This window comes from Calliopsis andreniformis, unplaced genomic scaffold (assembly GCF_051401765.1).
Source record: "Calliopsis andreniformis isolate RMS-2024a unplaced genomic scaffold, iyCalAndr_principal scaffold0022, whole genome shotgun sequence".
Taxonomy (NCBI): Eukaryota; Metazoa; Arthropoda; class Insecta; order Hymenoptera; family Andrenidae; genus Calliopsis; species Calliopsis andreniformis.
The window spans coordinates 2,648,232-2,674,557 of NW_027480432.1; the positions used below are offsets into that span (position 1 = coordinate 2,648,232).

The 26,326-nt window shown below is 38.3% G+C and overlaps 5 protein-coding genes and 1 long non-coding RNA gene across 14 annotated transcripts; 4 read left to right on the plus strand and 2 right to left on the minus strand.

Moving 5' to 3' along the window:
• The first annotated feature begins 1,695 nt into the window (after nt 1-1,695).
• LOC143186630 (uncharacterized) lies at nt 1,696-8,906 on the plus strand. Of its 6 annotated transcripts, none has more exons than XM_076390323.1 (15): nt 1,696-2,083; nt 3,271-3,419; nt 3,751-3,947; nt 4,003-4,144; nt 4,205-4,301; nt 4,376-4,570; nt 4,723-4,875; nt 4,952-5,228; nt 5,308-5,583; nt 5,692-5,899; nt 5,970-6,154; nt 6,235-6,527; nt 6,721-6,960; nt 7,420-7,602; nt 7,672-8,906. In XM_076390323.1, exons 2-15 carry the CDS (start codon nt 3,289-3,291, stop codon nt 7,828-7,830), a joined length of 2,736 nt encoding a protein of 911 aa, XP_076246438.1. In that variant the 5' UTR covers nt 1,696-2,083; nt 3,271-3,288; the 3' UTR covers nt 7,831-8,906. The 6 variants fall into 6 exon arrangements, with proteins under 6 accessions (XP_076246438.1, XP_076246442.1, XP_076246440.1 ...); XM_076390327.1 differs by having other exon boundaries at nt 7,676-8,906; XM_076390325.1 differs by having other exon boundaries at nt 5,695-5,899.
• Nucleotides 8,907-8,952: 46 nt separating this feature from the next.
• Nucleotides 8,953-12,406, minus strand: Csn6 (COP9 signalosome subunit 6). Of its 3 annotated transcripts, none has more exons than XM_076390331.1 (6): nt 12,296-12,406; nt 10,068-10,330; nt 9,695-9,978; nt 9,458-9,623; nt 9,190-9,383; nt 8,953-9,120 (listed from the first exon to the last, which is right to left on the minus strand). In XM_076390331.1, exons 2-6 carry the CDS (start codon nt 10,297-10,299, stop codon nt 8,980-8,982), a joined length of 1,017 nt encoding a protein of 338 aa, XP_076246446.1. In that variant the 5' UTR covers nt 10,300-10,330; nt 12,296-12,406; the 3' UTR covers nt 8,953-8,979. The 3 variants fall into 3 exon arrangements, with proteins under 3 accessions (XP_076246446.1, XP_076246447.1, XP_076246445.1); XM_076390332.1 differs by lacking the exon at nt 12,296-12,406 and adding an exon at nt 10,465-10,620; XM_076390330.1 differs by lacking the exon at nt 12,296-12,406 and adding an exon at nt 10,465-10,620 and having other exon boundaries at nt 10,068-10,372.
• LOC143186654 (uncharacterized) lies at nt 11,827-17,220 on the plus strand. The gene is made up of 7 exons (XM_076390361.1): nt 11,827-12,081; nt 12,245-13,758; nt 13,888-13,998; nt 14,093-15,758; nt 15,828-16,001; nt 16,083-16,214; nt 16,285-17,220. The coding sequence occupies exons 2-7, from the start codon at nt 12,647-12,649 to the stop codon at nt 16,441-16,443; spliced, it is 3,354 nt and encodes a 1,117-aa protein (XP_076246476.1). The 5' UTR covers nt 11,827-12,081; nt 12,245-12,646; the 3' UTR covers nt 16,444-17,220.
• Nucleotides 17,221-17,501: 281 nt separating this feature from the next.
• Nucleotides 17,502-21,113, plus strand: LOC143186968 (E3 ubiquitin-protein ligase RNF13). 2 transcript variants are annotated; one of them, XM_076390864.1, is made up of 8 exons: nt 17,502-18,037; nt 18,819-19,135; nt 19,255-19,447; nt 19,513-19,721; nt 19,809-19,983; nt 20,064-20,222; nt 20,317-20,490; nt 20,573-20,827. In XM_076390864.1, the coding sequence occupies exons 2-8, from the start codon at nt 18,956-18,958 to the stop codon at nt 20,575-20,577; spliced, it is 1,095 nt and encodes a 364-aa protein (XP_076246979.1). In that variant the 5' UTR covers nt 17,502-18,037; nt 18,819-18,955; the 3' UTR covers nt 20,578-20,827. The 2 variants fall into 2 exon arrangements, with proteins under 2 accessions (XP_076246979.1, XP_076246978.1); XM_076390863.1 differs by lacking the exon at nt 20,573-20,827 and adding an exon at nt 20,870-21,113 and having other exon boundaries at nt 17,503-18,037.
• A 2,532-nt stretch (nt 21,114-23,645) lies between these two features.
• Nucleotides 23,646-24,083, plus strand: LOC143186970 (uncharacterized). The gene is made up of 2 exons (XR_013003127.1): nt 23,646-23,798; nt 23,876-24,083. It is a non-coding gene; the product is annotated as an uncharacterized LOC143186970 (long non-coding RNA).
• Nucleotides 24,084-25,068: 985 nt separating this feature from the next.
• On the minus strand, nt 25,069-25,693 carry LOC143186969 (uncharacterized). Its single transcript, XM_076390865.1, has 3 exons — nt 25,319-25,693; nt 25,189-25,241; nt 25,069-25,125 (listed from the first exon to the last, which is right to left on the minus strand). Exon 1 carries the CDS (start codon nt 25,658-25,660, stop codon nt 25,319-25,321), a length of 342 nt encoding a protein of 113 aa, XP_076246980.1. The 5' UTR covers nt 25,661-25,693; the 3' UTR covers nt 25,069-25,125; nt 25,189-25,241.
• Nucleotides 25,694-26,326: the final 633 nt, after the last annotated feature.

Consider the following 26,326-nt stretch of genomic DNA (forward strand, 5'->3'; position numbering starts at 1 on the left):
GTGATCGAAGTGGAAGGGTATATCAATAGACAACACGTGGCTCGTTGAATAACCAAAGTATGGATGAGAGACAAAATTCATTGTGTGGAATACAATTTCCTGCTTAGGAGTTTGTATCAGGACGTGGTTATGGAATCAACTTATGTTTATAGTGTCCACTTTGGTCTTCTCAGAATTCTGACAATAGATCTAAAGAAACTATTTGGCTATAAATAATTTAAAGTATACTAAATGTAGCAAGTAATAACGACTTTATAATGAGAGTATACTGTACTCACGTTTTTTCTTTTGTTTATTAATTTGCTGTATGTTAGGGTATCGTAAAGAATATCTATAGATACGAACACAGGAGTTTTGATATTTTATTAGTATTGCTCTTGAATATAACAGTGATGATAGAACCTTGTTTGTAGATAAAGGCCCCTACTATGAACGCCCCATTTATTTTGCTTAGGTACTTTCCTGAAATTCAGTTACTACAAGCACGCAAATTATTCCGCAAGGTGGTGGCACCTGTCGGATTTATAGCTGTCAGGTAGCATACATTTAGGCGTCGACAGGAAGAACTATATGAATTAGTTTTATACAATGAGTCGAGACCATCATTTCTTAGCTTTTAATCGGGTGGGGGAAAAATCGACTGTTCAATATGAGTATTGATAAGTTTACATAATAAGGAATGTAAAACTAGAAAATTGTGTCCATTCAAGCGATTTGAATGAGATTTAAATTCATCGCTGCAATACCTCTTTACCAGGCATTGAAATCCCCATCAGATAGATGCTTAATGAAATAAAACTTCAACCCACGCATGAACCACTAGCCTGAGTGCCAGTCCAAGGGCCAGTCCAAGGGCCAGTCCAAGGGCCAGTCCAAGGGCCAGTCCAAGGGCCAGTCCAAGGGCCAGTCCAAGGGCCAGTCCAAGGGCCAGTCCATTCTGTCTCTCCAGACGATCCCCAGGAGTCCAGGAGGACCTGCAGCCGCCGGAGGACCTGCAGCCGCCGGAGGACCCGCGACGAATGAAAAATTCGTGCCCTTGCAGAGGTATTTATACCTTCTCAAAAAAATGGGGAGCCAATGAAATAAATTCTGGAGTGGTGGAACTTGCGAGATTAATCAAACGAAATTTTAGCGACATTGCATCATTGCAGCGACAATTTCTATTGCACGTATTGTTGATAACACTCTTACACAATCACTCGTGTAAATTATTAACATTTATAATTGTTAGTTAACGAGATATAAAGAAATTCGTAACTTTACAATTTTGCTACAATGTCTCTTTTCACATTTTATCCTTTCAATAATTGATTTGTTACACGTCTTGTTGTCTACTGCAATTATCTTCACCCCTACCAGTCGCTAAAACAGTGCAATATCCACTATCGATAATGCATTGCTTTTTCCTGTCGGTAACGTCCCGACCCTATCATTCCCATTTCGGCGAACCACCGTCATCGAGCACGAACCCAAAAGGATATCGTGTTTCCCTACGTAACACCGTCAGCAGTCAATCCATAGCGTTGTCATATTCGACAAGGTGTTACAGACAGGCCTGCTGTCAAAAATTCTATATAGGGTTTGGCAGGGCGCCGGCGCCGCTCTATAAATAGCGCGTACAACGCCAGCCGCGGCTTGCGGCTCGTAGACAAAGTAAAAGCAAAGCCAGCGATCGGGTGCGCACGACGACGATAGTAGTCAACGGTGATACTTTTCGCCGCTTTGTGCCACCTAGTCGCGAGCGTGTCTTAGTTCTTCCACCGAGCATAGTGCAACCCGATCAATCACAAATTCGCGCGCGTCAAGCTTCTCCTCAATAGAAACGTCTCGATATCAATCGTATCGAACGGTTCGTTCCTCGAGCGTGTTTACCGCGAAGAATCATCGCGAGACAACCAAGAGATCGCCATCGAGCTCCACTTTATGCCGGTGTTTCCTACGTTCCGGGGACGCTAAAATTACACGAGTGGTCGACGAACGGTGCCGCGGCGTGCCCGTTGACGCAATGGCACACTTTAAGATGTGACTTGTTTGCTCGCTTCGATCACGTCAGCTGATCGACAACGTGCGTCGACCGAATTAGGTGATTATGTAAATTCACGTTTCGTCTGTGTTCCGCGTGAACGCTCCCCTTCGTCTCCCTACGAGCACTTTTGCCGACCATACATATAGCGCTTCAGACCCGGCTTGTTAGGGAGAAACTAATTATACTCTCCTCGTGTCGAGAGGTTACTAACCAGACCGGGCAACCCCTTCTGTTGAACGAACAGGCAACCTCGAGGCACGCATGGGGACCCCAGATTCGTTTTTTCATCCCTTTGCTGGACTTAACTAAATCTTAGTAGATCTTACCTGACAGCCATGATTCTGGAGAATGTATTTCAATTTTGTTATTCTTTTGATAGATAGAGATAGAAGAAGCTGGAAGAATTGGAGGTTGCATGCCCTCAGGTGTGAATGTTGACTCAAATCAATTTGCTTCCGTGAGAAGCAAGGTTTTATAGGATTAACAATTTTTTACATTAATTCTGCTGATATGTTTAAGGAATAAACATGTATTTTTACGTGAGGGACAAAGGGTATCATGTTACTCGGCCCGTGAGACCTCATTTCATCTAGTAACTATGGAATATTTATTTTTACCAGGCAATTCGCGCGTAAAAGTACGTACGCCCTGTTGATGATTCGTGGGGCTTCGTGTGGCGCTTGTTTTAAACCTGTACTACTTGCGCTTATGCGAGCGCGTGCTTACGAAAAGAGATGCGCTCCGTTCCCACGTTTATTGATCATAACATTTTATGTCTTCCACAATTTTCAATTTTAAAAATTGAAATTGATATTTAAAATATCTGTCGTGTAAGATAGAATGTATCAGGTTTGGGATTCGATGCACTACATGAACAACAAGTGTCCAGATCTTGGCAGGCGTGCGTATATGTATATAAATCGTGAAACTGATCGCGGGCTTCCCGCCAAAAGGAATTTCCTTTCTCAAAATTCGGTTCACCGACTGGCGATCTATTTTCTCGCGTGTAGCGCGAAGCATGCCAGTATTTGTGTTCCGTCCACGTTAAACATAACGAACATCGCTCTAGGAACTCGTTTTACGTGAAAATAATAGTAGAGTAAAAACACATTAGTAGAGGCATTAATATCAAGATTATTCTAACTCTTCAATAAGGCATTTTCGGGTCAATATTTATGTAACATTGCCTTCTCTATTTTTATTTTATTTATCATTTATTTTTCTGTTGAATCTTCGATCCATAGATCGAAGACGACACGAGGATGGCTCTGGTGATGTTGCCATGTGATTTACCATGGTGGCCAGCCGTGGTGAAGCAACTGGATCGAGCAGCTACAGCTAGAAACTCCGAAGACCTGTTGGAAGCGATGCAACGATTGCACGACATGTGCAAGTAAGTGTGACATAGGGAAAATATATTTCTTATAGCGTCACATATTCAAGCATTTCCTCTGATCGACATACTAACCAACATAACGCGCGTATCAATTTTTCTGCTACATGCTGTTGTAAAGATACGAGGAACAGTGCATACTGAAAAGGTATCCGTTCAAAAAGTATCTTTGAATGTCCATAAACGATGTGTCCGAATGTTCCCAACTGCAACACCTCTATGTACAAACACCACCCACGTTCTGTGTACTCCAATTGATTACGTGTCTTCGTTTTCTACGTGTTATCTGGTGCTTCAGACAGTGCGTTACAATAGGTTTCGGTTTTTCCAGTATAAGCCTCGATCCCGAAGAGGACATCCAAGATCCAGAGTTGTTCTCCGGTCTGGCATCGTTCCTGGACACTGAGCTCGATTCTACGGAGCGTGAACAGGTATTCTCGAAGACGATACCGCGAATGGTTGAAAGGGCGAAGGCTTTGAGGGCTTGCAAGCCTCCCCAGGGTTTGCACTTCAGTCTCCAACAGCAAGGTAATTTAAATTATTCTTATCTGTCGTCACAGAAGATGATAATTTATGTTTGCAGGCGATTGCATCGAATACAGCTACGCATTCGTATCATCTCTGATCGCTAACGCGTTCTTCTCGACGTACCCGAAGAGAACAACTAAGACTCATCCAACTCTGCGCGACTTCAACTTTACTAATTTTTTTAAATACCTGCACAGGTGAGTAAATTTAACTCTTTCAGTATTGCAGTATGTATAAACTTCTCCATTTTCTTTCAGAAATGGGCAAAGGGCGAAATTGAAAAGTATATTCCATTATTATGACTATCTTGAAAATGCAAATGCATTGGAAGGAAAACTGGTGATCTCCAGACAGGTATTGTCTGCACATTGTATGACTGAAATTATGAATTTGAGACATACAGAGTTATGAATGCTTGCGATTTACAGGTGATGACGTCGAAACAATGGTTGACCATTGAAGACTGGTTGGAGAGTACTGTTCCACTGTGTCCATTGATGATTCGCCACGAGGGTCGTCTGGAACGCGTGGAACCCGAAACGAAAGTATTGCGCGTTTGCTTTGCAAGCGCGAAGTTTGGCGGCGGCGTACTTGATGGTGATGTTACGCAAGAAACTGTACATGTAAATAATTGAAGCGCGAAGAACCCGTAACTTCAGTCTAGCAACATAATCCCAATCCATTCTAAATAAAAAAAATGCAATCGGAATGAATCGAGATCATGCTTATCTTTAAAGTCTGACGAAAAGTTGCAGTCATGTTCTTTGATTTTTAGATAGTAACGCATCCGGAAATGCTCGCAGCGATCCTGTCAGTCGAAGCACTAGAAGACAATGAAGTATTGATAGTTGAGGGTGTCAGACACGTATCGAGAATACACGATCCTCGCAACAGAGCCATGTTCGAGGCACTGCCTAAACCAAACATCGTAGGTTTCTTCTCTATAGCCAGAAAATGTTTCTTGTTTCACTGCAAATAAATCACTGCTTTGATATACGCTGCAGGTGACAGTGTGCTGCATCGATCCTGAGGATTACTCAAAGTTACCCATGTTGCAATTCGAAGAAGATAATATACTGCGTGAAATGAACAAATCTCTGCTTGGATTTAGGCAAAGACATATACCCAGCAGTCCGACAGACCCTGTAAGATCAGACGTAGAGCCAGACGGGGCAATGAACTCGCGAAGATTGTCACCAATTGGGGAGAGCTTTAGTAGCACTCCTCCGGAAGTGGAAAGCGATGACAAAGCAGTGTCGCCGAATAATGAAGCTAAAGAAGGTACTGTAATGATTTTGTCAAATGTAATTATTAATGGTAAGTGCAATAAATTATTTATTTACTTCATTTCCTTATTTAGTGAAGCCTGTATCGCGCGATCACAGTAAATATGATATCTTACCGGAGGTTCGTACTAGACCAAATGGTAGATCCGCAAGACCACCGAGTCCTCACAAAACCTGCAAGGATACCAATTGCACGAACAGAAGGAATCGGTTTATTGTTCTTGGATCCAGCGGAGAGGTTTTGCCAGTTACGCGAAAGTCGCTCGGTCAGCTGTCTGTATACAGTAGTTGTAATAGTCAGAGCACAGATAGTTTTCACAGCGCGAAAGATACTATAGAAGAGGATCTTGGTACGTACTTTCTTTCACCAGTATTTATTCATGTATCATATACACTACCAAAAAAAATGATAGCATATATTAAGCTTGTGATTCTTACATGAAATGTTTAATTTTTAGAAGAAGAAGAACAGAGATTGACTAAGCGGTACAGCTCCCAATTAGACACCCCGGAACGAAGAGGAACCTTTGCCCAGCGCCTAAGGGACGCATTGAAGAGGGAGAGCACAGCCACGGGTGCAACTTCGTCAAATACCTCGTCTGGGGAAAGTAGTTATGCGGTAGGAATAAGCGTATCCGGAAGTCACGTCTACGATCAAGATATTAAGTGAGTGAGTTTGCACGAATCTATAGAATACAATTAGAAATGGATGGCTGCTTTATGTGAGATGTTGTAGGGTAAAAAGAGGGGGTTCCAGAGGTTTTGTTCTGCGAGATGAAACCGTGGACGAAGAGTTTTTGAAAGAATCCTTGGAAGCTGAGCAAAAATGGCTAGGCAGGTTTCGGCAAAATCAACCTACGCTTCAAAGGAGAGACACGAGCGCCAGTAGTAAATACAGTTTCAGCACTGAATATAATTCTGGCAAGTATTACGAAACACCTTTACAGAAAACGTCACTCGTCAGTTTCTAAGTATATCGATACTTATTTTTGTATATTCAGATTTTTGCTCGGAACTCGAGGAAGTTTACGAGCAATTAGCGAAATGGTTAGAGGATCCTATAGCAGCGGACGAGTCTCGTGAATTAGATGCACGAGACAGGGCTGTAGTTCGATTCGCGGGCTCATTGTTAAAACGAGCTCTGAGTGAATCGTTTGCTGGTGTTCCAGTTCAAGAGGGTGAACCTCAACCTATTATTGACTCCGTCGACGTGAATCAGAGGCACAAATTAGCTTTGGCTGTGAGAAGTTTGAGTTTAGAGCTAGCCCGACAAAAAAATAGGAGACAGCAATCAGTAAGAAATAAGCTGCTTTTCTGTTAATTATAATTATTTGATTTTTATTCGGGATAGTAGCATTATCATAGAAAAAAATTATGGTTGATTTCATATCGTATCGATGAAGAATGAGAGACAAACTAATAGCTAATCTTATTTTACATAATCTTTTATGCACAGCTAAGTCTCATCAACTTATTACGATACACAGGTCTCTGATTCTGAAGATGTAGAGTATTATGAAGATGCTTTAAGTAATCGTACGATATCAAAAGAGGTAAAGGATATCCAACGTAGAAAACTTAGGACGGTAACATTCACATCCGAAGTTTTCCAAACATTGGTCGATGATGAAACTACCGTGTATCTCTCTAACCCCGTTTCTTTAAGCGCATCTGAAACCGTAAAGGAAATACCTGTGCAAGAAATCGAATCGCATGTCACACTTAACGTGAGCAAATTTGTGTTTACACATGTGTCAATACTGTTTCGTGTATGTAATGCATGATTTGATACCATGGACTATTCGTCTTCGTTCCTTGTACTTCCATAAAGCTTCGTTGTTCCAGCTTACTGCTAAAAGCATTGAATACCGGCGATTTGTACGTTTTAACGATTCATTGCATGATAATTAAAATAACAAAGACATGCTTTTTTATATAAAGTTGTAGTAATAAGTGCTAATTACTAATGATTTGTCTCTCATTCTATCTGATGATGTCTTTTACCTGTACACTTCATAATCGATTTTTAACTTGCATCAATATAACTTTCCAGATTTCCTGTAATAACATTGTTCAAAATTCACAGATTTCATATGGTCGATAAAATGTTTACTTGTAATTAGTTTGCACCATTTAAGAATTTGTATCATATGAGTTTAAATTTACTATGTAACCCACCTTTTTAGATACCAAGGGATAGTAGCCCTCAGGCAGGTGGATTACTACCAGTTGCTACTGGCAATTGGGGTTGTGGGTCTCGATTAAAAGGGGACCCACAATTGAAGCTTGTTATTCAGTGGCTTGCCGCTTCTTTGGCGGGAGTACCAAAGTTAATATATTATACTACAGGAAATCCTAGCTTATCTAAGGTAACAAATAGCGATTATCCAGGCATATTTTAAATGAAGCCTCAATTGACATGTCTGATGGTCTTTCAGTTAGATACTGTATGTAGAGTTCTCGTGGACAGACATTGGTCGGTCGGTGACTTGGCTGCAGCAACATTAAGATTTTCCTTACAAACTATCGAAGAAAGAATAGAAGGGAAAAATAGCCTGTTCGAGGAAATAATTGGTATGGACAAACCGAGCCTTTAGCCCGACTCAATGCTGTCTGTTCTGGTAGATGTTCTTGCTACCATGATCGAAGACAGCCTTCTGAGTACTTAAAGCCAGAAAACGATGACAAACATTTATGTGTCTTCTGCAATTGGTGAAAGTAAAATCGAAAAACTAATTGCGAAAAATATCACAATAAGCAGAGAGGAACGGTCACAAACATTTTTAATTTTGGAAGTTTTGTACGAATCAATGTAAGGAACACTGATCTCTGAAGGTTTGAATGTTTCATATCAATGCAATATCAAACAAAACCGCACAATTCAGCGTACAAAAGAATACATTAAATCGAAGGATGAAAATTTACTAAGGGATGTTATCCTGATCAAACTGTAAATTGAAACTTTTCTCACAATGAAATTTATACAGGTTTAGCTACACGAAGAGTCAATTCAGATTTATGTTTATATGAAATACATAACTGGATACAGTTATCTGTAATAAGTAATGAGGCACAATATATTAGACTATATTTTGTACAGTAAAATATTTATAAGTCGCTCTATATGTCGGGTCAAAACATGTAATAACTGAATAGATTTTTAGAAGAAGATTTTTAGTCGTATTTTATAGGCCGCTTTTTTATATCAAGTATAATTTATATGAAAGAAATTGTGTAAATAATAAAAGATGAATTATAATAAGAAAACAATGTGGCCTCTGAAAGTATAAAGGTTTACAAGAGAAAACGTATCGACTATAAGACGTCTTCCACTTAAAAAGCGTGCAATGCGCACATGTATTTACTAATATATTCCCGGTGTATTTTTTGTTTTGAGCAATATGTAGAACGTGTTTCAAAATTCATTGTATGTATGTTGTGTACTGGGAATAGTATAAATACAAAGCACGTCTTAATAAATTTGTATAACAAGAATAGATAGAATTTTGTATACTTATTTGCTTAGATTAAGAATCTTAATATTTATTTTAGTCAGGTGCCAACTAGTACATCAACTCGATTAACTTTTTAGCTTTATTTTGTAAGAGGTACAATGTCTATTATAGCATTTGGTTTACTCACCAGTGAACTTTCTTGTTTTGAATTCCGCAAGTTCCAAGAATATTTACGATAATTTAAGGAGTAAAAAAAGACAAGTATAAAAAGCAAAATATTCTATTGACTTATCACAAGAAAAGGCTTCGTAAACGACGGCCTACCCCTTGTCTATCATACAAAATATTAAATTTGTTAACAAACTGATTAATATTATTGCAACCTTTCGTTATGATACCAAGGTAAGTCATCAAACCAAAGTCATTGCATTGCTAAAATAATAGTGTAACATATTAATTCCATATGCATGAAACAGTATGATGTGTATAGCAAATACTCACGTTATAAAAGTCAGCTTTAAATTTGGGATTATTTAAAACAGGCAATCTATGTCCCAAAGAACAAGCTGCTCTCAAAATTTCGTGGTTTCCTTTCAATTCACCACTCTGTACAGCTTGCACATACTTTAGTACTAATTTTACTCTTGAATGCAACATTTTTATAGCACTGTGTTGTGCAGTAAGGTGTTCTGCAACTGTTACAATTGATTCAAAGATTATTTCCATTCACTTAAACCAGAAAGAATGAAATGTACAATTATTATATTACCTAATGAACTTTCCCCTTGATCATTACTACACATTCTTGCTACATGATCAACACCAATTCTTTCTGCTTCTTCTGTTGCCAATGTGTAAGTTAATGGAACAAATAACATTGTTGCTTCTCCATTCACCAAATCAATTACAGATTCATACATAGAAACAGACAGTTGCTATAAAGAATAATAAAGTTCTATTAAAAAACCAAAAACAGAATGAAAAAGTATTAAAAATAAATACACACATCAGTATTTATTGGTCTAGGGTCAAGTTTCAATAACACAGGACTTTCATTGATTTCACAAAGTTGTTTGTGCACCCGTATGTCCCTTTCATTAGGCATATCCCCTGTTGTATACCATCCCAGGAAATCCATTTCACTAAAAACTTGCTTAAACTGTTCTTCTTTTGTGTTATAATAGTCTCTGTCAATTATTACATCATCTCCAATACATGTGAACAACAACTCAAAAGAATTCATAATCTCAATATTACGACCTTTTTGTTTACCAATTAGTGCTCCATATACTAGAATAAGAAAAAAATTACAGATAATATTAAGCACACTGCACTCTGGAATGAGTAAAGTTAAATATACAGTGGTAAAAGAAATGCACCTAATTGTTCTGTTCCTTCCTGAGCACGAAGTCTAGTCCAATGTTCGCTGACATTCATTATGACAAGTGGATGAAGGCTGATGGAAACAGATCCAACAGTACCAGAAGATGCCATCACTTTAATAGCACTGGGAGGATTTGATGAGGTGCTGGGATTTTTCGCCGCGTTATCCTCGTCAACTTCCATTGGGGTCTCCGTTGGAGCCGCTCCGTTGTTTTCATCAACTTCCATGGCGTTGTAGGCGAATTGTCAAATAATTGTTCTGTACGTGATATTTTGTACACGAATATTGACACAGACGTTTCTAAAATATGTAGTTAAGAAGAACAGACCTCTTGTGTTGTGATACTATAGCAAAACATGCACAAAAGTCTGGCTCAAAGACATGACACGTACCTTTGCGGGTTTTTATTCAACAATATGTTTTTATTACATCTAATGCTATCAAATTTATACGCATTTGTAAATAAATACACACAATATACCACAAAATATTATTTACTGAAGTAAATTAAAGCAAGATCATTGAAAAGTAGTAACACAGACGATTCATAACAGTAGACTGGTCATCCTGTATGAATCTTCATGACCTTCGAAAATTCTAACCAATAAAATGCACTTATTTGTTAATCTCTGAATAATTGACCGATGCAGAATCATTGTAGAAGTTCTAAACATTATTATAAAATGATAAAAAGCTATTAAAATCATTTAGTTATTGCAAAAACAGCGTTTGAAAAATTTAACCATAAAACAGTATTGGTGGCGTCATCTAGCGGTGGCGCCACCGAACTACAAAAACTAAAAAATCAATTATTTATTAATTTACGGGTAATTTGATGATGTAGAATCATTGTAGGGTCCCCACACATCATTATACAGTGATAAAAGTCCGTGAAAATTGTTTATTTATTGCAAAAACAGCATTTGAAAAATTAGGCTAAATGCGGACATAGAAACACTAGCGCCACGTAGCGGTAAAACCTGCGAACTAACACCCTATTTGAAATATACAGGCTTTTGAATTTATTTATTAATTAAGCCTTTTAAGAGGTTTTTTACAATATATATTTCTACAGAATAAACGTGTAGAATCCCTACAATAACTTACAATGCAGAAGTATCAATAAATAAATAAATAAACTATGTTTCATGTAGATTATATTTTGAAGATTAGTTCCAGCGCGCCACCGCTAGATGGCTATAGCGTTTCAATATCCACTTTTGAGCTAATTATTCAAATGCTGTTTTTACATGAAATAAACAATTTCTACGGACTTTTATCATTGTATAATGATGTATGGAGACCCTAGAATGATTCTACTTCGTTAAATTGTGTGTAAATTAATAAATAATCGAATTTTTAGTTTTTGTAGTTCGGTGGCGCCACCGCTAGATGGCGCCAGCAATACAATTTTTTAGTTAAATTTTTTAAATACTGTTTTTTGCAATAAATAAACAATTTTAATGATATTTTATCATTGTATAATAATGTTTATATCCTCTAAAATGATCCTGTATCATCAGATTATGAATAAATTAATAAATAAATCAATACAATGATAATTCTTAAACAAGTAATTGTTGTGGTTAAGTGTTAATAGCTTTACTCTATTCTGCAGCTTAAATAAATAAGTAAATAAACAAATAAACAAGTTTTTGTGCATTTAAATTAGGGGATTAATTTAAAACATCATCGTCAGATGGCTGCAGAACTCATACCCAGAAAATACACTAGAATCATAAAGTTCTAGAATCTCTGTTCGATGCAGTGATTAAACGAGCTATTTTTGAGGCGTAATGACTTAAAAATACTCGTTTATGTACCGCACCGATGAAAAATAATTACAATTGTAAAATGATAGTGAAATGTACAATTGAAATGATCCGATTTGACCGAATTAATTAAGATATTGGATCGAAAAAATTACTAAACTGAAGTCTACGATGCTTCTATTGTTCGACATGGAACGGAGTCTTAAAGCGATCATGTGTTTCTGATTTCGATACACGGTATGGTAGGATGTTGTACTGACATTAAGTTACTCATACGCGCCTCAGATTAAAGATAAATTTGAATTACTGCGTAATTAATTAAATCGACGGTATAAAGTACTCTATTGATTATTGAGTAAGTACATGTAATGATTGCACAATTTACTAAGACTATTTCTAGGTTAGATGGAATGGATTTCGTTTGATAAAGGGCGCAGTTGATTATTATTACCCAGATATTCGTGACCATCCTTGCCACAGCTGTTGGAAGATTTCAGACCGAAAATACTTGTCCTGTTGCCAGGTGCAGCTTCTTTATTCTATTCTCCCAACATTGTTGTGTTTCTCTGACTTTTTAATGTGTCCAAAGTACTCAATGATACAACACATAAAATCAACTGTACCCTAACTAAGTCTACGTATGAAAAAAAAGAGACAAGTTTCCTGCCATCAGACAAGATTTTGCATAAAAATTGTATCAAAATGGCCATTTGAAGTTTTCAAAATAGTAGAAAGAATTATGCAAAATTAAAGGTGTTAAATTTTGTTTGTGCAAAGACTGTGTTTGTATTGTTGCTTCACAATGATGGAGAAACTCATAGGAATTCAGACGCTAAAAGGGATACTAAAAAGTTTTCCAAAAAATATGAAATTTTGCTTTGCATATGGATCTGCTGCATTTAAGCAAAAAGACAATGAATCTAACAATATGCTGGACCTTATTTTTGTTGTTCGTAATGTAAATCAGTGGCATGCACAGAATCTAGAACTTAACTTTAAGCATTATGCTCAGCCATTGAGGTTTCTTGGTCCTAGGGTAATCTCTAATGTACAAGAAAAATGGGGTGCAAAAGTATATTACAATACATTGGTTAAAATGGCAGGAGAAACTACTGTCAAATATGGAGTAATTTCAGAGGTTTCATTAGTGGAAGATTTATTAGACTGGAATGATTTGTACTTATCAGGAAGATTACATAAACCAGTGAAAATATTAGTGGAACCAGATGAACATTCTCAGTTACCCAGAGCTTTGGTGCAAAATTTACATTCAGCTGTTCATGCTGCTTTATTATTACTTCCACAACACTTTACAGAAGTTGACTTTTATAAAACTATAGCTGGCTTATCCTACAATGGTGACTTCAGAATGACATTTGGTGAAAACAAAGATAAAATTAACAACATAGTTCTGCCTCAGCTGTCAAATTTTAGAGAATTATATAGTCCAATTTTGCAACACTTTGAAAATTATGTGGACATGCCAAAATCAGATCAAGGGACTGTCACCTGCCATCAGGATACAAGTCCAGCTACAAAAATACATCATTTGAATCAATTGCCTAGAACACCACAAATTAAACTTGTCAGAGCATGGTCACAGGGGCCAAGATCAAAGGACACAGAGGATTGCCTACGTGCAATTGCATTTGATCCAGAATGTGGAGAAATATTAGAAGAATGTCTCAAAGATATTGTGTGGAGATCCAGTGTTACACAGAGTCTGAAAGGAATTATTACTGCTGGATTTGTGAAATCTGTGAAGTATAGTGCAGCAAAAATAATGAAGATGTTACAAACAAATCCACAAGTAAAATTCTTGCCAAAATCCGAGCAAACCCAAAGTAAAGTTGAGAAAATAGTAGAGACTGTGAAGAGCCAGGCACAGGCAAAGGAAACAAACAAGCGCATAGAGTAGTAATTACATCCCTTTTAGTTGTACCTTAATTCTGTTATATGTACAATGTTCTGATACAGTTGTTTTCAATAAAGTTCTCTAGTCAAATTATAACTGTGTTTCCTAGGAATTGATTATTGCCTTAGAGCTTCAAAGTATCTTTACGAAACACAACTTGATAAATTCAGATGTAATCATAAGTGTTATTCATTCTATCGACTAGAAGAATTAGCATTTAAAATTAAATGTCAATACATGCATTATCCATTATGAAGCATTATTAAATATTCATATATACTGATATGTACGTCTGTCAAAAATAAAATTTGTGATACTTTCAGCAAGTAGCTGAACCATGACAACAATGGATTCTGATTCCGAGAGTCAAGACAGCGACGATGGGCGACGATTTCGTTTTGAAGCCACTCGTAAAGATAACGTGCAGCCAGAATCGAAACTTGGCAAACCATCGAGATCTAATTCAGAACATAAATCTGCTTACGAAGACATAGATCATAAGGATAGAAAAGACAGATCTAAATACGAGAGTAGTAGACGAGAACACAGATCCTCAAAGGAGCGAGACGTAGACAACAGAGATCTTAAGCATTCGGCAAAATATTCAAAGTATGCTCACGAATCAAGAAACTCGAGACGCGAAGACAGCAAAGATTACAGGAATGCAAGGGATGCGAGCGTAGATGCAAAAGGTTCTGCCTTATCATCGAAACGTAAAACGAGCGACTCCAAAAGGCGTCGAAATCACGATAGAAGCGAACATCGTAAGCACAGATCTCAAGAACGATCTCACAATAGAAACGGAGATGATAGGTCTCAAAATGATAAATACAAAAACAAATCTCATGAGAAGTATAAACATTATTCTCGTGATAAAAGTCGCGATAGAAGCTACCAGTCGCATAAAACAAAGTCGTCGGATCATGGTAGATTTCGAGGAGACTCTGAAAGACATGATTCTCATAAAAAAGCATCTTCGAAGGAGGATGTAGATCAGCATTTGCCAGAATTTTCTCTGTCTAAGAATGGGGGACAATGTCGTAGCGACAATGAATCCTCAACGAAAAAGGATTCGTCAGTGGAGAGTCAAGGATGCAAAGAATTAGACTTGTCTGAATTTGATGTTTTATCAGAGACGGATGAAAATTTATCAGACGATTCAGACACGAAAGTGAAGTGTTTACCTTCGCGACATTGTAAGACGAAGACGAAAAAACGAAATGCGAACAACGAATACGAGAATTCAACGAAAAAGCAAGCGATTGAAAGCGAATACTCGGAAGGCTCGCTTAAGGTAAATGCAAGGAAGAATGATCTGTTGTATGGTTCCAGCAATAATAATTCTGGTGCCATTTCAGATTCCACATCGCCTGTATTGACAGAAATCACAGAAGATCATAGAGATAATGTTGGTGAGAGATCTGAACACATATCGAGAGAAAAGGCGGCTGATGTGACTAGTAAGGAAGAAAATTTGAGTTCTCTCGAAAAGACTTCCTTGCGTCCCAATACTCGCGATTCTCCAGAAGGAACAGATCTTTTTACTGCCGAAAATAATTCCACATATGGTCCGGCTTTACCCCCACAGTTAATAGCTGATCCTTTCACTAACATAAAGTCTGTAAAAAGTACAACTTTCATAGGACCTTGTTTACCGGAGAACGACGTGCAGAATGTAACTGAAAGATTCGAAGGTGATGCAACAAGTTCTAGTAATCAAAATAATTTAAGCGAAGAAGATCCTGAAATGGTTTTTGGCCCAGCCTTACCGCCACACTTATTAGGGAAGAAATGCACTGAGAAGGAAATGAAAATCATAGGTCCAACTCTTCCAAGTGTTACTAAATCTTCTGACAACGACGAACCAGAGCAAGCAGATTCTGACAATGAAGATGCGATTGGTCCCTTGCCAGCTGACCATCCAGCATTAAAAAGTAATTACGTGTATAGACAATTAGAACAAAGAGCGCAACAAATTAAAAGCAAACAGATTGCCGAGGTAAAGTCAATTATTTCTTTAATATTTATTATCTAAACAGAGTGCATGTAATGTTAACTAATATTGTAGGATGATAGTGTTCTGAATCAGCGAGAAGAGTGGATGACAGAGTTACCTCCAGCACAGATCAGTAACTTGGGACTAGCACCGCGAAAGTTTCGAGTTAGAGAAGGTCCTGATATGTCTGATCGATCGTGCTGGACAGATACTCCAGCGAAAAAAGCTGAAAAGCTGAAACAACAGGTAAGTGTGTCATACAATTCTTGTTCATCCGAGCATTACTGGTATGTGCATGAAGTTAAATGTTATACTGTGTTCTTTTAGGAGGAAGAAAAGCTAGATACTGTTATAACAGAGTCATCTAAAGAAAGTTGCGAAACTGAGTCTGGAAAAAGTAAGAAGCGTGAGAAATCGCTTTTAGAAATCCATCAAAGCAAACTCCGAAAGAAGAAAAAGGTATTTGTATACTAAGAAAGTTTCGCGTTTTATATATTTTGGTGAACTAATGACAAATATCGCATTTCAGAAAGAAGAAAAAAAGGCAAAACTAACTGGAGAGACGGTTAGAAGACCATTCGACAGGGATATCGATTTACAAGTTAATCGATTTGATCAGGCACGAAAGAATACAATTATAAGTAAAGCTCAGTACCTCGATGAAAGGTTTTCTCGTGGAAAAATCTAATGAAATCGGAACAAGTTAGTGAGATTTTACGAAAACAATTAGTTTTACGCGATGTACATTTGTAATTTGGCTCACCTTAAACGATATTGATAATGAGTGCCTTTAAACTACAAATGTTATTCGATTTTCTCTGACGTTGGAATTTATTTCTTTTTTCTTAAATGAATTTTTAGAGCTCGTTCAATATTCGGTTGTTTTATCAATTGATCATTATCATAAATGATATCATCAAATATTGTAAAATACCTATTTACGCTAAAGACATATTGTATATTACAGTATGGCTTCAATTGTACTTTAATTATTTTTTAAACACTTGCATCATATGCAACATACGTTTTTTACTGACTTTAATGTGAATCATGCAGATTTGAAAGCATTCTGTACATGTAAATTACACTCCTTGAACCATGTATTTCATGAATAATCATTCTTCATGCCTGTGATGTGTATATATCTATTATATATATTATGTGTGTAATATTCATTCATTGTACCATAAAAGCATTGTAATTCAATAAGTAATGTTATCGTAAGTAGGCATGTAAAAGAAAGACATTCTACAAATTTCGAAAATCGAAATACGCTCTTCCTTTTCTGTTCTCATATCGCAGACTCAATTTTACCTGTGATCGTTGAATAATGTTTAAATCTTTTGTCCAATACAAACAATTGTCATGCTATACGTACTTTAAATATATTTTTTATGAAAACCATTATGTATATTGAATTCGTTCAATGAACAAAATAAAGTTCGGTTTTTTCGAAAGGGTTAAACTGTTAACACTTCTTTGAAGCGATATAGATCATAGATCATCGAAATGTGAAATACTTTTAAATTCAGATTTCAAATATTATAAACCGCCAAATTTCATTTCTTCCTTAAGTAGTGAACTTAAGCTAAGTCAAAAGTACAAATCTATAACTTCAATCTCGACACATTGTGCAAATTCAACGTCACAAAAATCGATGCGTTACGGAGGTGACATTTAATTGAATTTAAATTTAGCGCTCATGTAGCGCCCGAACGAACACGTCCGGCATGGCTCTGTCAGATAGTTCCGCGAGAAAATAGAGGAAAAAGCGTATGTATGACATCCGCGTGACTCCAGCAGAGAGTTGCGAAAAATCCTTTTGAAATCGAAACGGTTGTACTATTAATCGTTCCCGTGTTACGCACGAGTGCTTAGCTCGCGTTCGTTCAATAGCTATGAATGGTAGCACCCTTTTACGGTGGTGAATCTTTGACATTACTTCGGTGTACTTCATTCAATGTACTAATCAACGTCGCAGTCGGTCTTGTGTCGTCGCAACAGTTCTGCGTTTTCGCTATCGCAGAACATTGACCATATCATTTCGAAACGTTCCCATAACCTCAACATCGAGGAGAACAAAGGGGCAAGAGGGCACAAATAACATGCGACGTGTAAACGGTGTGCATTTCGTTGCACACTGCTGATACCAACGAAATACGTACGCGTGGGTTGTCTTGTGCACATGTATATGCGTGTTACAAGAACCGACTGAACATCCTCTGTGTATCTCGTACACGCCACATTTTTTTGGATGAAAGAGGAAGAAAGAGCAGACGTAGGTATCGAAATTATTTATCCAATTGACCATGTTACCACCGATGAGGAAACTTCCGGAGTTCAATCATACGCGAATTGTTCTCGATGTTTATCGTGTACCTGTTCGATGTATGCGTGCGAACGTATTTATGTGTGTGTACGTCACTTTATTCACTTTGCGAGACAGCAGATACACATCGGGATTGTCTATCTGTTTCTTTTCTCAATCTGTCAAAACGAAACTACGAATATGCAATCTAGATCAAGTTAGCGACCTTTTATACGATCGCTGACGAACAGGTACAACGCGTACCTTTTGCTTACGAGTCGTTTGTCGTGGAATTAATTGATGCAGGGTTTTTGTGGCATGCGTTACTATTAGAATTTGAATTCTGCGACGTATCACGCGTCGTAGATTTATGATTTGATTCGTTCATTGTGTGGAATGAGTCAGAGAATTACTACACTAGTTAGGAATAAGTTCTTTCTTACAGTGCAATAGTTAGATGTAATATTAGAAAGAATGAAACAGAAGACATAATTTTTCACTTTTTGGAGCAGTGAGATAGCTAAATAGTAACAAAATTCTGTGGTTGTTTTGAAAAAGTATAGAATGACAAATAAAATGTAGTGTTTCGTTGAGAAATAAATATTGAGTGTTTCATTGCAAACAGTTTAGTCATAAAACTTCCTAGGTTGAGATTAACACTAGTATTTATCTGCTTAATCAGTAGTTGTTATATCAATTGTGTTGTTTCATAGTTATGTGTTATATAGTCAAATGAATTGCATTTACTTTTTCAGGATATTGTTATCCTATCCTATATGATGGATACATTGATGTCTGTGGACTAAATGTAATGTATAATGAATCACTCAAGAGAATTTTTAACAAAATATTGAAGTTGACAGGACGGTGGACATTTCCTACATTTTAAAAGATGAGACAGTGTTGCTTAAATCATCATCTCCAATTATGGCTTATGTTTCTTATCTTTTGTGTCGTGTGCAACAAGGCAGATATTTTAGTATTTTCTGCAGCCGCAAGGCATCAGATCGAAGAAGAATTTAGAGATATGCCTGCCAGATTTGGAGGTTTGATACCATCAGAAGGAATAAAGGTATTTGATGTTTGCTAATGCTAAATGGTATTTGCAAATTGTATATTTTGTACAATATGCATTGTCCTATAAAAGAGAATCTTAAATTAGATTATAAATAAATAGAAAATAATTATTAGGGTATGGTGGTATATGCAGATCCACCTACAGCATGTCATGAAATACAAGGTCCTCCAAACATTACCAATTACAATGGTAATTGGATAGCTTTAATAGCTCGCTACAATTGTAGTTTTGAGATAAAGGTTCGAATGGCCCAAAAAGCTGGATATGATGCTGCAATTATACACAATGTAAACAGTAATGACTTAGGTAAATATTGAAAATCTAATAACTACATTTGCACATTGTATTTATTTACATATGTTCTGTTATAGAATCAATGTCTGCAAAAGATCCTATAGGAATACTAATACCATCTGTATTTGTCAGTGAAATCACAGGATTAATTATTAAAGAAAATTATTTATATGATGAGTTATATTTTGTACTAATTAATGATGACACTCCATTCAATATTACACATCTACTGTTTCCCTTTGCTGTTGTTGTTGGGATGTGTTTTCTAGTCATGGTTATCGTTCTGGTGAGCTCTGAAAATTAATCAGTATTTCAATTGTTACATTGACTGCAAGCATCTATCTGTGAAATAAATATTTTTTTGGAATTACAGATTGTTAGATGTATCAAAGATAGAAGGAGACAACGGAGACATAGATTACCTAATTCGAGTTTGAAAAAAATTCCGACGCACAAATATACAAAGGGTGATCCATATGAAACGTGTGCTATTTGTTTAGACGATTATATTGAAGGCGAAAAATTAAGAGTTTTACCATGTGCACATGGTTAGTACGTACCACTGACAATACGATAACGAATTCAATTTTTCTCAGAAAACTTTTACTGATGTATCAATTTTTTTCAGCCTATCATGCAAAGTGCATTGACCCCTGGCTGACGAAAAATCGTAGGGTGTGTCCTGTGTGTAAACGAAAAGTTTTTGCTGCAGACGAACAAGTTGTTACTGATGAGAGTGATTCAGATGCCGATGATACGACACCATTAATTCGTGACGGAGATCAAGGTATAGACACTCTCACATATTTTGGAAGCGCATTTAAGAAGACAATATAAGTTACATTGGACAGAAGTAAAAATGCATACATTTGATGTTCCAGGTACTCAGGGCGGAACATTCATGCGACAAAGGGATAATCCTTTTAATCGTTTTAATTCAAATCCTTCCGATTCCGAAGAATCTTTCGTTACACCTGAAGATAGTAGTAGCATGAGTGCAGGAGAATCATCTAATGGAACTGTTTTTATGGTATCTGATAGTCATAGCATAAATGGTAAGTGATTTTAGTTATTTTTTTAACCCTTTCACTGCAGTAACAATATGTCTAAAGCTGTCTTTTTTTATTGTAACAAAAGCCTAACGCGGGCAAGTTACGCAGTTCTATCATTTCTGCCACCGTGTCGAAGCTGATCGAAGTAATGTCAGAGATTGCCAAGCCTGTAAATTGTAAAAAAAAAGTACAAAAAAAAATGTAATTCACTCATCGAGGAATAAAAAACTTCTTTGCGGACTATAAATTAGTTCGTTAATTCCTGTACGGTTCATTGGGTGATTGTGGTTATTAGCAGAGAAAGGGTTAATCATCATATTGAAGGAAAACAAAGTAATAGTTAACAAAAGAATAATTAACAATATTAACGATTTGGTGTCAGGCGAATTACCCGAGCTGGAATGTTCTATGAGTAGCACTAAACCGCATACAGTGAATTTATATGCGGATGCTCAAGAGTTTCCAGCCCCTGTTGTTCAAATTGCCACTGGCGGACGTAATACGCGGGTCGTAACGAATTCCCATACTTCGAATTCAGGTGGGTCTGCAGTACCAAATGAAACCGAAGCTACGAACCCGTTTACTACGGATTCCGATAAAAACGACGTCTCAGCGTAAGATTTCGATTAGATATTTACATTTTATTACCCTATCGTGGGATATGTTCATTGTGCATCTTGGATAAGATTGGTATACTCTTAGAAGGTATTATGAAATTTAACTTAGAAATGCTAGGAATCCACGTTTGTGAAAGGGAACGAGCATTTTTAATATTTTAAAGATTTCATTTCTATTTTTTATCTAAGGAAACTAGAATCATGGACATACACTGGTTGGCGTAAAGAACGTTGAAAGGTTTTTGTAAATTTATCTCTGTCAGAACATCCGACGCCTTTAAGCATTTTCTTACGTCCTGTCTTTTATACAGAAGTAAACGAAATTTTAATGTTGAAAATGATCTGCCATTTTTTTAATTAATAAGAATTATTGTTAACCTATTAGCGCTTATTTAGTTAAAAGTAGACACGCGAGTATAGTCAATAGTTAAGACTGCAAATTATTTTCTATCCATAAATTTGGGTAATCTAACATATTGAATGGTTGAGACTACCGGGAATACTTTTCTTCAGATATATTATTTTGCTCTGATTCTGTATTCACAGCTGTTTTATGGCCTATATACATTATGTTTGCACGCAATCATTGGTTCATACACACGTACCTCTTTTTTTGTTCTTCAATTAGTTACCAGCACAGAAGTATGCAATTTTCTTTTATCATATGAACGCATATGTTTCCAGCTATTCTGCTAATGCTATATGACGATCACTGGTGATATCTATATTATAATAAAATACAAACATACCTTGGTGATATAGACCGCGATATGAATTTGTAAATATTGTTTGTTACGATATATACATACATATATAACTTGGAAGACCAAAAATAGAATTCCGTTTAATATACGATATTTTAATCGGAAATGAATATTTTTCAGCATTAGAATTTATGTTAATGCAGTTGAATTTTTAGAATTAAGTTTCGAAGTGTGACCCGTTGGATGTGATGACGTCAACTGATTAAAAAGATAAAAAAAAAATTGTTTAGAAACAAAAATAATTCATTCGTGTATCGTTATGTTACGACGGTCCTGTTTAAATCGTCGCTATTTAATCTAATCTGTACATCATTAAAAGATACACGTTAAACCCTACCATACTTCGTATAACGTATTGTCGTCTTCTACATAAATTCTGTATATTTATGTGTATAGTTAATGTTAGCGTTCAAGCCATTTCCTAATTGCAAAACAACAAATATCCAAAGGCCAGATTAGACACCTCCGAATGGAGACTATGCTATGCATGCAGGACGAGGACAATACGGGGACAGTAAATTTATGCAAATTAGGAGATGGCATTTCACTGTGTTGTTACTTGATCAATGTTAAAGCAGATCTTTCCAATGAAAGGAATGAAAGGAACGTTGTACAAAGCTGTGTAAATAGTATGAGCAACTTTGTTATGTATATGTATATGTATATGTATATATATGTATGTATATTGTACAATATCAAAGATTTAATTTTTACTCGATTATTATATCTAAATCGAAAAAGCAGACTTGATATTGCCCTATTGTTTTCCTTTAGGTGTATTGTCCAAATAAAAATAAAAGATATTTATATTTTGTATTTTACATTATGCTTATAATAACCCTGTCGATAGGAGAGTTACTATGTTTCTCGTACGTAACATATTAATTATAGATACGATTGCTCTCTGCTGCCTACTGTTCAATGACAATGGACACGAATTGCATCAGCAAAAGGAATGAATCGACTTCACCGCGATTTCTTCTTATCGCGCTAGTCTTTCCGTCTTGCACCTCTTTATCAAATAAAAGACAATTAGCGACTATCTTGATCGCGGCAGGGTATTCTGGGACAATCTCGTTTACTTCGCTTGGCAAAAAACAGTGATAATTAATTTGCTATCAGGAAAACGTGAGGAGAGATTTTATATAAGTAAGTAATTACACTTGCTCGTTGGGCTGCAGTAATAGAAAGAAATTCTTGGCATGAGTTATTCGTGTGTCGATGAGCTGCCAGAAAAAAAGCAGGATTTTGTAGTGATTAGCTCGACCTGAAGAGAATAAGAGTAAGTAGGGGGTGTGAAGCAGAGGGGTGGAAAAGGGGCAAAGTAAGAAAATTCTGCGGTTGCATAGAGGGAAGAGGTTCTAACGGCGTCCCGTCGAGAGAGAGCGAGAGTGGCCGCACGTGACAACACAATGCCGTTTGAATTCGTCTCCTTGTTGCGGAAAATCGCTCAGAGACGGTCGCGATGTCGAGGAAAGATCGTGCCTCGGCCCTCGTAGCTTCGGCCTCTCCAACCCTCTGAGCAGCCTCGTCCTCTCCACCTTCGCTATCGCAGCAACCCCGATTCTTTCCTCCACCTTTGGATCTTTCTTACTTGTCCTCTCGATCTCTCCTCTCCTTTCCCCTTCGATTCTAGAAGCCTAGCCACGAAATCGGGCACGTTCGATGCCGTCCAGACGTCTTCCAAGTTACGACACGTTTGCTACCAGTTACGAATACGTATGCTCTGACTTTACGATAATTCCAACGCGATTGTTTTCATGCAGAGCGCCACACCAACCTCGGATACATCTTTCTGAGAACAATGATCCGCCTGTGAGCAAACTAATCGTAATCTGAAGGAAGAAAGGCGCAAATAACGTATTATTGCTCAAGAGATATGACTCTGTACAGATGAGTGATGGAGCTGCACTAATTTATATTGTTCAAGGTACTAATTCTCATGCTGTATTAAAATAATAAGTATTCAGTGTGATTCATGAGGAGGATCAACGCTTTTTTTTTTAGGGAACTACAGGCCTCTGACCTCGCTGGGATTATCCTGTATACCGAAACAATTAGGTCGAATTTCAAGTAAATTTATGCACGCGCGAGATAAGGCGCCTTCGACGCAATGCAATTTCCCAAGGCTCTACCGCTCCATTCTCTCCCGCACAATCAAGGCGAGAAATGACTGTTACGCAATATCAGGTGCGCCGTAGTAAAAAGAAGTATTCCGATGAACGCGTAACAATTAACGTTCGTTATGTAAGATCTTACAAGAGAGCGTGCTCGAGCTACAAAGTAACGCCGTTGACTCTCGTGAGAGCCTCTCGAGGTGCATTTCATCGCGATCAACGAGCATTCGCGCTCGTAAAAATGAACTTTTCTATGGCGCGTACAACTGGCACAGGACCGTTAAAGTAACGAATTGCGTGCAAAAACGAATTGGTGCGCGGCTGACCTAATTTTGAAATATCGCGCGTGCCTTAACCGCGCAAACGGAGCATTTGTTTTTACGTTCCATTCTATCCCATGCGTGTATCTTTCCTTTGTTTTTTTCATTGCCAGCGATATCTCAATGCCTCCGGCTGCACGAGTAACTCAAAGTATCTATAGGCTATATTATACGCACTCGACCATAATTAAACGCTGACAAAGAGCAGTGTCTTTGCGTGAATACTGCAACTACGACGAATTACACTTTTTTTGACGCGTCTCGAGTCTTCGTCAACATCGCCAGGATGTCCCGAAGACTCGATGGTCCCGAGTGACTGGCACTGTCGCTGGTGCCGAAGGACGAAGTATGCGGGGTTCCTGGACGCAACGAACGCAGGAGGAACGATGTGGGTGATTCAGGGGGTTCGGCAGCGCGGCTTGACCGAGTAACAATCAAATAGGCTAGTCGTCCGCGTGACTAACCCGTTACCGCTGCTGCAGCTGCTCGCGAATTATCGATTCGCGAAAATTTCCCTTCGTCCATGGACATGCGCGCGCGCGGCAACGCTCTCGACCCGAGAGACCGTCGGAGAGAAGGCCAGGGAACACGCAACGAAACGTCCTTGGTGTGTAGGATACGCCTTCGCGCGTATGCGTATATCCGTGCGCAAGGAAACGTGCTCTTGCTCTCTGGATACCTATCAAGGTACATGCGCTCTATACCCTCGATGTGGCATCGTAGCTAGGTATTAGGGAACCACTCGACTCCTTGGAACGTCGACCACTGGGAAGTCCTCCAGTTCCAGCTACTGAGTGCAGTAGTTGCATTGAAGTTAAGCCTGAAAGAGATAACAGGTGTAATTGGCGGTAGAGGAAATTGGGGAATGAATAGACCATCTCACCTTTTAATTTCCAACTTGGCTGGTCTCATTTCCACCGGCTACACCCTTCGCTTCTGTAATAGAATACACTAGTTTCATTGTTGGCCCGCCAAGGGTACGAGTAAACGAATTCAAAAGAAGTCGAGTGTACTTAAACGCTGCACATAATAAGAGAGGCGCGCAGAAACGCGTTTAAATCTCGGTTCACCCTGTTCGATCTCCCTCCCGCTCTCTCAGCCGGTGCATGTGCACTCTGGGGCCGCTGCTTTCGAACGTAGAACCGTGCCTGTAATATTACCATATCCCCAGCGAACTCCTGCCGTCCTGTTCCAGTTGCACACGAACTCGATGGCGCAGCGTGGAAGAATCGACGTGGATGCATCGGGGAGGCCTGAAAAAGGTAGAGAAATGAAGGTCGATGCAACGGGGGTGGGAGACAAGGGGACAAATCGCGGGAAGCAATCGCGACTGGTCCACTCGATCCGGATGGCATTAGGTCGATTACGAGGCGCGAAGTCGAGCCTGAGGGTGTCCCGATCTCGCGGGTCCTTTCTCAGCCTCTCGACCTCGCGCGTTGGTCGAAGTCAACGATGTACTACTCCTGCTTGACGAGAAGTCGTCTAAAAAGCATTAGAAGCTATGATTTTGAGAAGACTTCTAGTAGAATAATGCGTAAATGGACCCAGGGAATTCGGGACGTTTGTAACCCTCGAATCTCAGCCCTAAGGGAATCCATAGCGGGGAGTACGCGTGAGGGATCCCGTGGCCGATTTTTCAAGTAGTCTTTCACGAGAATCGAGGCGAGCACGCCGCGAATCGTTCGAGAGAGTAGACTCCCGAAGGGTGGCAATAGATCTCGGGGTGGGGTTTCGGGGCAAGTCGAGGGACAGAGAGGGCAGACGGAGTCGACAGTCACGGTGGTCTGCGCGGGGGCAGAAGGCAACCGGCAGCGTGTGTACCGTTGTTTTTAGTCGAAAGACGCGGAGGACAGCGAGAGAGACGAAGAGATACCTGGTATAGGGTGAGAGGGTAGGGGGTGGCGAGAAAGAGAGAAGCTCCAGAGCCGAAAAGCGAGCTAGGAGAGCCGCTGGTAGAGGGAGAGAGTCGAAACGGTGGCAAGGGCATCGAGGGTCGTCGACGGGGTAGGGGTAGAATCGGG

What these genes read in the sequence shown, in the direction of transcription:
- LOC143186969 (XM_076390865.1), bottom strand. Translation starts at nt 25,660, where the DNA reads ATGCCATCCGGATCGAGTGGACCAGTCGCGATTGCTTCCCGCGATTTG.
- LOC143186968 (XM_076390863.1), top strand. Translation starts at nt 18,956, where the DNA reads ATGAGACAGTGTTGCTTAAATCATCATCTCCAATTATGGCTTATGTTT. An exon ending in TAGTCATGGTTATCGTTCTG is followed by an intron (nt 19,722 to 19,808) that starts GTGAGCTCTGAA and finishes TTGGAATTACAG; the next exon opens with ATTGTTAGATGTATCAAAGA. An exon ending in AATTCGTGACGGAGATCAAG is followed by an intron (nt 20,223 to 20,316) that starts GTATAGACACTC and finishes TTGATGTTCCAG; the next exon opens with GTACTCAGGGCGGAACATTC.
- Csn6 (XM_076390331.1), bottom strand. Translation starts at nt 10,299, where the DNA reads ATGGAAGTTGATGAAAACAACGGAGCGGCTCCAACGGAGACCCCAATG. An exon ending in GGAAGGAACAGAACAATTAG is followed by an intron (nt 9,979 to 10,067) that starts GTGCATTTCTTT and finishes TTCTTATTCTAG; the next exon opens with TATATGGAGCACTAATTGGT. An exon ending in TCAAGGGGAAAGTTCATTAG is followed by an intron (nt 9,384 to 9,457) that starts GTAATATAATAA and finishes CAATTGTAACAG; the next exon opens with TTGCAGAACACCTTACTGCA.
- LOC143186630 (XM_076390323.1), top strand. Translation starts at nt 3,289, where the DNA reads ATGGCTCTGGTGATGTTGCCATGTGATTTACCATGGTGGCCAGCCGTG. An exon ending in AACTGGTGATCTCCAGACAG is followed by an intron (nt 4,302 to 4,375) that starts GTATTGTCTGCA and finishes TGCGATTTACAG; the next exon opens with GTGATGACGTCGAAACAATG. An exon ending in AATCGCATGTCACACTTAAC is followed by an intron (nt 6,961 to 7,419) that starts GTGAGCAAATTT and finishes CCACCTTTTTAG; the next exon opens with ATACCAAGGGATAGTAGCCC.
- LOC143186654 (XM_076390361.1), top strand. Translation starts at nt 12,647, where the DNA reads ATGATGGAGAAACTCATAGGAATTCAGACGCTAAAAGGGATACTAAAA. An exon ending in AAAATTAAATGTCAATACAT is followed by an intron (nt 13,999 to 14,092) that starts GCATTATCCATT and finishes AGCAAGTAGCTG; the next exon opens with AACCATGACAACAATGGATT. An exon ending in CTGAAAAGCTGAAACAACAG is followed by an intron (nt 16,002 to 16,082) that starts GTAAGTGTGTCA and finishes GTGTTCTTTTAG; the next exon opens with GAGGAAGAAAAGCTAGATAC.